This window comes from Hordeum vulgare, chromosome 3H, assembly GCF_904849725.1.
Source record: "Hordeum vulgare subsp. vulgare chromosome 3H, MorexV3_pseudomolecules_assembly, whole genome shotgun sequence".
In the NCBI taxonomy this organism is placed as follows: Eukaryota; Viridiplantae; Streptophyta; class Magnoliopsida; order Poales; family Poaceae; genus Hordeum; species Hordeum vulgare.
This window is the reverse complement of record NC_058520.1, coordinates 538,258,953-538,270,178: the sequence shown is the minus strand read 5'-3', so window position 1 is coordinate 538,270,178 and position 11,226 is coordinate 538,258,953. Positions and strand designations below refer to the sequence as shown.

Genomic DNA, 11,226 nt, shown 5'->3' with positions numbered 1-11,226 from the left:
GATCCACTCGTTCTTGTACAATAATTCTGTTTAGTATCAACACTGCTCCACACACAGGTTCATTTGGGACTGCTTCTGTGCTAGCAATTTCTTTAACTGGAATAGTAGGTAAACTTTCATCTTGGAATATTTTCTTTTCTCCTCCTGGTAAGGTGACCTTGACATGCATTTCATCAAAGTCTAGTTCCACAGGACTGAATGAAGCCATCCAGTCAGCTCCTAGGATAACATCATATCCTTGTAGTTGCAGTACTCTGAAGTCAGTGGAGAATTGTGTACCTTGCAAGGAGAAGGGACAGTTTAATGCAATAAATTCTGACCAGAGGGTAGCACCATTTGCAACAATCACTTGTCTTCTTTTAGTAGGAGTAAGGGCACAATTTACTTTCTTAGCTAAGCTTGGGGTGATGAAAGTGGCAGTGCTGCCACTATCAATGAGAGCTGTGGCGGGGGTGTTTCCTAACATGATAGTTGCAGTGAAGCTGAGCTTCTTAGTAGATCTAATTCCCATTAGTGCATGCATGGATATTTGGAGAGGAGGATCATCAGTGTCAACAGGGGGAGGAGTTTCTGCCTCTTCACTCTCAGCAGTGTAATAAACTAACTCTGCATCATTAGGGTAGCATTCTTGCATTGCTTGGATTTGGATTTGGTTGACTAGCTTACAAACCTTCTTGTGTCCTAGGAACCATGGATCTTTGCACTTGTAGCATATGCCTTTTAGTTTTTCTTGTTGAATCACAGTAGCATTTGAACTAGGAGGCTGCTTTCCAGGATCAAACTGGATTTGTCTTCTAATTGTTTGGTTCAGAAAGGTTTGTGTAGGTTTCTTAGCTGGTTGAGCCTGTTCCATTCTTCTAGCTAACCAAATGGCCTTCTGTAGGTCAGGAGGTTCATGACATTGAACATGATGCTGAATGTTATCACATAGGCCAGCAATGAAACTAGCTTTATAGTAATCCTGTGGTAATGCTGGGTTATCTCTTCTAATCAAATTCATGGACTGTTCAAACTTCAACACATAATCATTGACAGTCCCAGTTTGATTTAATGCATGAAATGTTCTGACATTGTCACATATTAAAGTTTCAGAGAATCTATCACCAAGCAGTCTACAGAACCTATACCAAGGCAGGGTGTTAGCTATTATCCCTGTTCCTCTCCACCACTCAATTGCAGGCCCAGTAAGGTAAGTCACTCCTATTTCAGTTTTCTGTTCCAAGGGGGTTCTAGCAGCCTCAAAGTACATCTCAATGGTTTGGATCCATGAATCAGTGATGGTGCCATCAAACTCAGGTATACTATACTTGGCAGGTTTCACCAGTGTGTGCACTCTCCTGTTCTCTTTAGCCCAGTCCCTGTTTGCAATACCAAACCTCCTGTCAAGGTGAGCATTTAGTCCATCTCCTTGTTCCTGCTCCAGAGTAATCACTTGTTGGCTAGGTCCCACTTGATGAGCAACAGCTTGATTTTTGACCTCAACATTAGCTTGTTTGTTCTCAACAAAGTATGGATGTTTGTAGGGTAGCTTGAGAGTACCATCTAAGTTTAGCTCCTTACCAGAAGTTTTGTCCACTAAAGTAGCAGACCCAACAGTAGCAAGGGATGGTTGTGCTTCCTGGAACTTGTTCACAGTGCCCTGTGGGGTGTGAGCAATGGTGCTGGCTTGGGGAACATCCTGAGGGTTGGGATGCACTTCCCTTGGTTTGGGAAAACCTGAGATGAAAGTGGACAAAGAACCCTGCAAGTCACCAAGAGTCTTCTGCAGAGACTGAAAGTTTTCATGTACGAGGTCTCTGAACTCATCAAACTCTAGCTTATCCTGCTCTCTGTGTTTCTGAAGCAGTTGGACATCAGTTGGAGTGAGGTAAACTCCTGCTGATCTGTGGAAGTGGAGTCCGAAGGTCCTACCATCTTTGTCATGAGACAAGGCGGAGAGGGTTTTGACAGAGATAGTCAAGTACCTCACTGGTGACCAACAAACATAAGAGAGGAATTTTACCACAGCAGAAACTGCAACCCGAACTTGGTGTTGTTAGTCCTGCCGCCGCCGACACCGACGCCATCGCCGCGCCACCAGAGTACACCGGATCCGGGAGGGTGGTGGGATTTTACTGCGCAAGCCGAGAGCTTTTGCAACCACTAACCTGACCAGACCTATACCGAATGATCGCCGCCGCCAGCGCCACCATAGTGTCATCGCCGCCTTGATCGGGAGGGAGGGAGGGATTTCACTGCTCGTCCCCCAGCATCACCGCTAAGAGATCTAGCACTTCGCCGAGGAGAGACTGGCTTTGATTACCATTGTCATACTCTGCTTAACTGAAGAACTAAAACAGGGGAAATTGCACTCGAACTAGCCACTTTACTCGAGAATTTAAGGCAGGTGCCGTGGTTATCTTACAAGAAGCCGACCAGGAACATTGGCGGCGCGATAGGGGAAACCCTAGAAGAAAAGACATGCCCTTCCCAAGCCGGATCCATGGCTTTTATAGCCTTACAAAACGAGAGGGACGGTAAAGCTAAGAAAGCTAAAACGAAAAAGACGAGCGTGCCAGAAGAACGACAGTGACGCTCGACGCTGCGATCACCGTTCGATCGAGGATCAACGGTAGCCGGGACCCTACTTAAAGCGAAGCGGTACGGAGGCCTCGAAGGCGTTGGATCCTTGATGTACGGTCTTGCTAGCTTCCCGCCTTCTTCTTCCTTTGAATTCCTCGACTTGATCATGATACAGACACTTGGGTCCTGACATGCTCGACTGACGAAACGGACGCGTGCTCTTCGTTGAGGAGAAGCGGCATCAGCTCATTGTTTGGGACCCTATCACTGACCATCACTGCTTCGTTGCCTATACGCCGCGGTTCAAGATTGGGGTCCTTCGCGGGGCAGTTCTCTGCGCTGCCGGCGACCAGGGGCATGTGCATGGCGAATGCCGCTTGAGCCCTTTTAAAGTGGGGCAGAATACGTTGCAAGTGTTTACCTCTCGGAGAATGGCATATGGGGCGATCTCATTTCAATGGTGCTTCCATGGAGGACTGTTATTTCCAAGTGCGCCACATTTGTTGGTAACGCCGTTCACTGGATGCTTACGAATAGCGAGGGATTGAGTGAGGGCATACTTCAGTTTGATTTGGATCAGCAAAGGCTAGCTGTGATCAATACGCCTCCTGATGTTCGTTACGGCTTTGACAGTGTTCAGGTCATCCAGACAGAGGATGGCGGCCTTGGCTTCGCCACTTTGTTGCCTTGTTGGGTCCCCGGCTCCCCGCTACCACCCCCACTTCCAAATGTGGGAGAGGAAGGTCAATTCTTATGGTGTTGCCAGATGGGTGTTGCGGAAAACTGTTGAACTGCAGAAGATCCTTGGATTGGGGTTTAGGATTCAGGAGGAGCTGTCTTCTATAGTGAACTATACTGAGGATGATAATGCAATCTTTTTTTCAGTGCATTCATTTGTCTATATGGTTCTGCTTGAGTCAATGCAATCCAGGAAACTTTTTAGAAGCTACGATCAGTTTTGCACCTATCGTCCTTTCACAAGTTTTTATACTGAAGGTAACTGCTGAAATCCAATTTATTTTCCGTACCTGGTTGCTGGAATAACTTACTGTACTTCTGAAGTGTTCACTGTCAACTTAAATTTCCTGATAAACTTATATGTTGTTTTCTGTGTTAGTGACTTGAGCATTAGCTCTTTATGGAACCACCGTGCTAGTGTACTATTATTCTTTTTATTCTGCTATAGTACATGTGTTTTCAGCATGTGCCATATAACAGGTGGAAATCGCCAACAAACAAACTAGAGAGTACTTGAATGGGAGTATTTAATACATGCAATGACCGACGGGAAATTAATTGGGACATTTTATGTCAAATGGCCAGTGAAAAACTTGATTGGCACATTTGAGAGAATAAATATAGATTCATAAAGTGTATACTTATTTCTGGAAGACAGTGTTATTGAGTGAGGGGCAGCTTTGAAATAGTTATATGTGGTAGGAAGGAGTCAACTGATTACATGCCTTAAAATGCACGCTAACCACTTTTTTGCATGTTTAGTTCTTCAGTCCAGTGTGGTTATTGAATTTTTCAAATATGATGTATGGGTTGATCTTAGAAAGCTGTCCACACATATGTGAGTTGCCGATTCTGGAAACAATGCATCTTATAAGATATGGAATAATATTTCTGTTGTTAGCATTTTCTTACGACATTCTTGTTGCTAGTTGGATGCCACAAATTTATATATCTGGTTATCTTTGATATTCTGATTTTCTTTTCCTATACTTGTGCACAATACAGTCGGGTAATATCAGACTATATAGGAGTGGAACTAGTAAGATAATTTGTAAGGCCGATTAATTTCTGCACTGGGTTGGTGCCTTTCATACTTGCTAACTACTCCCTCCGTCCCATGCTATAAGATCTTATTACAGCCAATATGTGAGTGTATTGGACGTAATAATTAAGATCTTATATTATGTGACGGAATGAGTAGCATTTAGATTCAAACTGTATAATTTCCTTCTTCGACAGATAGATGCACACTGACACTAGCAATGTTATCTTTTGTATGGCCATGAATTTTGTGGCTGCCGTCAGATTTAGTAAACTACTCCCTCCATTCCTAAATATAAGTCATTTTAGAGATTTCAATAAAGACTACACGCGGATGTATATAGACTTATTTTAGAGCATAGATTCACTCATTTTGCTCCGTATGTAGTCCATATTGGAATCTCTTAAAAGGCTTAGTATTTAGGAACGGGGGAAATAGTTAATGAAGTTATGAATGCCTAATAGATATAAAATGTTGATGCCCATACTGGGAATTTTCCAGTAGGCAGTATAACAAAAAAGTTGATTTTTTTTCCTCCACATAAATTATTGTATGGTTGATATGCGTGTATATTGCTACTTTGCTGATCTTATAGCGTGGGATATGTTTGGAATCGACAATAGACACTGAAAAGTTAGGTTGAAGCATACAAGGGCAGCCACAGCATAGGCCAAATACCGTGGTCAAATTTGCTTTTCAGGCTTTGCCACCAATGCCGCACGCTTTGAGATGGTTGTCAAACCAAAACTTGTGGGAACCAAAGCAAGTAGCTACTCCGGTGCTATATTTGGCCAAGCAATAAAATGTACATCGCCATTGTCTTCAACATCTCTTTCTTTCTTCAGTGATGCTTAGTTTTCTGCCGCTGCATTCAGGGATGAGATATTTTATGTTTTGCTTGTCACGGTGTGGGTCCTCCCCTAGAAGTACTTGGCATTCACCACACTGGAGAGATATATCAAATCCGGCACCAGTAACAAATGATAATGACATGGTAAATTTGGCATCACATACACTGTGGCTGCCCTGTCAAATCTGTGACCTGACTATCACATTGAAGCTTAAAACTGGTTAGCTGTTTGCCGCTCATTCCTGCGAATTTCTCATTTTCTAATTACGTTTTACCTAGTCATGCAGAAACGATCCGGCTTAAAATATTTACAGGTTTGATAAGTCTGAAGTTAACACTGTTGATTTACCTAATGAGCTGGATTTGTCCTCTTTGCACAGGTATCAGTGGTTTGAAGCAGAAGTAGCTTACTGGTACACTGCAACATGGAATGCTGACTCTTGCAGGAGTGACTATGACCGTCGATCATAGTTGTCAACTTGCTTGACTTGTAGTAGAAACTATCTAATGCTCTGGCATTATTTTCAGCAATCCTATATGCAATCGTCAACTGAACTCTGAAATGCCTAGACCCATTCAACATTATTGAGTAATGATTTAACCTTTTTCAATCGGTTGGGACCCCTTCCAGTTTGATGCCAAATTTCCGTTTGAGCCATATTCGTGTTGAAATTATCCTCTCAGCAGTGACATAGAGCAAGATAATTTTGTACTCGTATTTGTTAAAGTTTTGTATTGTTGCATCTGGCTGCTGCTATGGGCATGGCTGACGATGTGTCCTTTGCTGAACCCTGAACACCAGCCGTCTCGTTTGGTCTGGCCATATGTGCTCTGTGCGGCGTCGCGGTGAGCCATGGCAGCAGTCAGCTGAGATCCTCTTGGCTTCTATCACCATGAACACACACACACACACACACACACACACTTCATTCGTGTATAAGTATGGATTTTAGAGGGCAATTCCTCTGTTTTTGGATAGACAATTCGTATATTGAAAATGCTGAAATTCTAGAGAAGGCATGTTCTCCCTATAATTCCTCGGCACCGTACCAGTATAGCCATGTCATGCTATTCAAAATTCAATGGCTGAAACAGAGTACTACTAGGATTACCCCAATCTAACCGACACCTACCTGGGACGTTTTTTACAGGCTGAGGAAAACAGTGTGGATCAACTGTTATCTGAACCCCTAAATACTAACAGATAGTACGACATCAGACAGCAAAGCCAAACCAATCTGCGGCAACAAAAAAGCAATCACATTCAACAGAAGCAATCGGCCAAAGAAGAAACTAAACTGCAAAGAGATTATATGACACAACTCAGGAACATGTCGCCACACAATCTCAGGCCAAACGCAGTTAGAGCAGAAGCACTAAATCATCGCAATCACATGGACATAACGTATGCCACCACTGCAGAGTCTCGATTCCGCAGGCGCGGCATTGCTACATTATTCATTCATTCATTCAAGCAGAGAGTACTGTATGATGCGAGTTTCCCAGCATCCAACCAATGCTTCCTTGGGAGCGAGTCAGGCCTTGTCGGCGGTGACGGCGGGCGGCGACGGCTGGGGCTGGGCCTGCTCGGGGGTGAGCGCCTTGATGGAGACGGCGTGGATCTCGGCCATGAGCGGCGCCAGCGCGGTGTTGACCATCCGGTGGCGCTCCAGCAGCCGCTTCCCCTCGAACTTGCCCGACACCACCTCGATCTCGTAGCTCGCGCCGCACCTTGGCACCAAATCAATCCCATCAAATCAATCAAGACCACCAATCAATCGTTCGAACAAGCTTACATGGAAAATTGTGGGCTGCTTACCCGCCGGATGTATCGGTGACCACCTGAAATCGTAGGAACACACGGGTTAGGTTAGGGTTTAAGGCGGAGAGGATGGGCCATGGACGGACTTGCGGGCGGAGGGGGATTGGAGAGAGGGGAGAGGGGAGAGGGGAGGGAGGCTTACGAGGTGGGTGGGGCTGAGCGCGGCGGCGACGGCGGCCTCGACGTCCTCCTTGGTCACGCCCATGGCTGCTGACGATTGCCTCCCCCTCCTCTTGGTCTCTCTGTCTGTTCCGGGCCGGCGGAGAAGGAGACTTTCAACTTGGCTGTGCCTTCCTCCTATCAATTTATCCCACTTGCCCCGGAGAATACTTCGGATGCTGTGGTCTCGGGGTTACGAATTTGTCCGTCACCATGTTATTCCAGAAATCGTAGTGCGCTGCCTGGGAATCGAATATTTGGTGGTTTTTCTTTTTCTTTTTCCTATATATATATGGCTGGCGAATTTCACGGAACAACATACGTAGATGAGATGAGATGTATCTACCTCTGTGCAGCAATTTCATATGCCCGTGAGATGAGATGAGAGTAGATACATTTCAAATTGCTTCAGAGATTGATAGCTACCCTTAAGCATTGAGGCGCATCAAGGTACAGAGATTGATAGACTTGGTGCAGAGGTTTGCACAACGCATACATTGCAATTCTATTTTCTTCCAGTGATAATGCACTCACACACCCAAGTCACATAAGCGCATTTCGCTTACAGGATTAAGAGCCCTCGTAATTGCGCGAGACCACATATTAATCCAGAACAGTGTTAGTTTGACATGGAGTAGAATAAACTGGCATCACAATCAAGTGAATTCAAACACAAGGAGCTGTTGTTACACAATTGTATCATGGCATGCTAAAACCCTACGGTCCAACAGTGATACTGCAGCAGACGACAGGCAGTCCATGTAATCAACCGACCGAACCACACGCTACTCATAGTCGACAATCAGCAGGATCCCCCCATCAAACTTCATGGCTCACGCAGTTCGCAGAGGCGGGGAGACCAATATGACACCATCGCCTCGGACAAAAAGGAAGGGGATGGTACGCCTGGTTGTCTGCAAAAGGTTCAGTATTTGCAATAGTTAGTATATCAACACTCTCTCCCTGATGCATTTCACAGATAAGCCTTTCTTGTAGAATTAGATAGATTCCTCCAGAAACAAGTCATTATGGTCTTGCAGAACTCACAGTCAAAGATAGACCACACAAAATCAGAAACATAAAACTCCCACATGTATAAATGATTCAAACAGGTCTGTCCTCTATTCTTATGATGGTCAGTGGATAATAATGTCAGAAATCATGAGAAAAATGTTCGCAAGGATGTTTGGCGTGCGTTAGGCAGCCAAGCCCACACTGCTCAAGGGACTCCATACGTTCCAAACACACATGCACACACTGAACAAAGTAATAAGTTTTCCATTGGCATGCAACAACTACCATCATTCATCAAAGTTCAACTGTGTTAAAAAACAACCACAACATGGCCTCCAAAAGGTGTTGGATGATAATAGTATACACAAAAATTGAGAACAAAAGGTCACGGAACTTACTCGCACAATCTCTTCATATGTTTCATCGTCGATCTCAACAGTTGTTACAATCTCTTCAACATCTCCAAGGATCATGTTCAAGTGCTGATCATATGCCTGTGTAACAATGCACAAGGGAAACATCTCAGACTTTAGCAACTACCACATCCCAGCATGAATAACATGTTATGATATACATGGACCTCCACAATCCACATGACCAGAAGATGGATGAAAACGTGATACTGAATGTAGTGCAGACTAAAAACAAGCCATTGCAGTGCAGCATACAATTGATAAAAGAGCACATCATAACATTGTGATTTACTGGTTTATCAATAATGTGGACCTGCACAATCCACATGATTAGAATGTAGATGCAAACGTGATACTAATTGGTGCAGACTGAGAACAAGTCACTGCAGCGCAACATATAATTGATAAAAAAGCACATCATAACATTGTGATTTATCAATAACATGGACCTCCACAGTCCACATGATTAGAAGCTGGATGCAAACGTTATAGTAATGGTTGTGCAGACTGAAAACAAGTCACGGCAGAGCAGCATACAATTGATAAAAAAGTACATCATAACATTGTAACCACCACCACCACCACCACCAACAACAACAAAGCCTTTTAGTCCCAAACAAGTTGGGATAGGCTAGAGGTGAAACTCATAAGATCTCGCGATCAACTCATGGTTCTGGCACATGGATAGCAAGCTTCCACGCACCCCTGTCCATGGCTAGTTCTCTGGTGATACTCCGGTCCTTCAAATCTCTCTTTACGAACTCCTCTCATGCCAGATTCGGTCTAACGCGACCTCTTCTGACATTATCAGCACGCTTTAGCCGTCCACTATGCACTGGAGCTTCCGAAGGCCTGCGCTAAATATGCCCAAACCATCTCAAACGATGTTGGACATGCTTCTCATCAATCGACGCTACCCCAACTCTATCTCGTATGTCATCAGTCCGGACTCGGTCCTTCCTTGTGTGGACACACACTCATCTCAACATGCGCATCTCCGCCACACCTAACTACTGCACATGTCGCCTTTTCGTCGGCCAACACTCAGCGCCATACAACATTGCGGGTCAAAACACCGTTCTATAGTACTTACCCTTTAGCTTTTGTGGCACTCTCTTGTCACAGAGGATACCAGAAGCTTGACGCCACTTCATCCACGCGGCTTTAATTCGATGGGTTCACATTTTCATTGATATTCCCATCCTTTTGCAACATTGACCCCAAATATCGAAAGGTGTCCTTCTGAGCCACCACCTGCCCATCCAGGCTAACCTCCTCCTCCTCCTCCTCGTGCCTAGTAGTATTGAAACTGCACTTCATGTACTCGGTTTTAGTTCTACTAAGGGCCTGTTCGGATGTCCACCGGCTCCGCGGATCTGCGGAGCACCTAATTTCCAGCTCCACTAATTTGCGCTGCAGCTCCGCCAGCTCCTCGGACAGAACCTGGAGCGGAGGGACTCCGAACACCTCCTAAGTCTAAAACCTTTCGATTCCAAGGTTTTTGTATCCCTAACTCGAACTTCCTGTTGACCCCCGTCCGACTATCATTGTAATATTCTCAATAAATTAGTGGAAACAACACGCCACGTTGCCGAGCAATACTTGCAACGACAAGCGCATACGCCACAAATTCATACCGTGCTACCAACCTGTTAAATAGCCTCAAAGTTAATGTTATTGAGATGCTTATCTTTATCTATGTCGAATCGCTAGCAAGTAGCAACGCATGTTTTTTCTGTTATTCACGTGAACATATTAACCTCCTAGATCCCATTACACATAATAAAATGGCACATTTAGTGCCGGTCGCTTCGTATACAAATCCCAGTGAAAAAAATTACTATTAGAAATTAAAAAAAATTGGGGACACGATCTACGCAGACAAAAAGGAGACGAAATTGGGAGCAAAAAAGCTCCTCTCCACGGGCATAAAGAAATCGCTGCAGGCCAATGCTAGCAGGGAATTCTTCCACAGCCCAGCAACCACGGACGGGGCACAGGGCTAAATCAAACAATCGAAAGGGGATCCCGAGCGCTGCTTACATGGAGCTTGCCGCGGAGCTCGCGGTCGGACCTGAGCTTGACGTAGATGCGCTCGTCGAGGCTGAGCCTAATCAGATCCAGCGGCTCCTTCACCGCGATCTCCTCGTCGGCCGACGCCATCGCCTCCGCCCCTGCCGCTCCGCGTAACCGAGAACTAAACCCTAGCTTCCGCCCACCCAATCGAACTCGCCAAGCCGCGGTAAGCGTCGGCACCGGAGTTTTGGGTGGATGGTGGATGCCGTGCCGGCCGGCCTGCTGGATATCTGGTTCGCCGGGCCTTCCAGGGCTAGAGAAGGCCCACGGCGAGAATATATCATCCGGGCGCGTGTTTACGAGCCCAGTGGGATTACTTGAAGCCCACCCACATTGGACGTCCCCGCCGCCGCTGGGCCTTGGCCGTTTTGTTTTTCCTTTTTTTTCTTCCTTTCCTTTTCTCATTTTCTGATTTTTTGTTTCTGACAAGTTTCTGTCTTATTTTCCTGTTTACTATATGTATAAATATTAACTAAAATACTAAAACATTAATTTATTTTTAAAACATGAAATTTATGCCCCAAACACATTTTTAATATAATGATTTATT

At 45.0% G+C, this 11,226-nt stretch overlaps 2 protein-coding genes across 2 annotated transcripts; both read right to left on the bottom strand.

Moving 5' to 3' along the window:
* Positions 1-6,486: 6,486 nt before the first annotated feature.
* Positions 6,487-7,335, bottom strand: LOC123444804 (protein BOLA2). Its single transcript, XM_045121653.1, has 3 exons — positions 7,157-7,335; positions 7,012-7,034; positions 6,487-6,923 (listed from the first exon to the last, which is right to left on the bottom strand). Exons 1-3 carry the CDS (start codon positions 7,217-7,219, stop codon positions 6,728-6,730), a joined length of 282 nt encoding a protein of 93 aa, XP_044977588.1. The 5' UTR covers positions 7,220-7,335; the 3' UTR covers positions 6,487-6,727.
* A 424-nt stretch (positions 7,336-7,759) lies between these two features.
* On the bottom strand, positions 7,760-10,870 carry LOC123444803 (sm-like protein LSM3A). The gene is made up of 3 exons (XM_045121652.1): positions 10,644-10,870; positions 8,586-8,681; positions 7,760-8,087 (listed from the first exon to the last, which is right to left on the bottom strand). Exons 1-3 carry the CDS (start codon positions 10,761-10,763, stop codon positions 8,007-8,009), a joined length of 297 nt encoding a protein of 98 aa, XP_044977587.1. The 5' UTR covers positions 10,764-10,870; the 3' UTR covers positions 7,760-8,006.
* Positions 10,871-11,226: the final 356 nt, after the last annotated feature.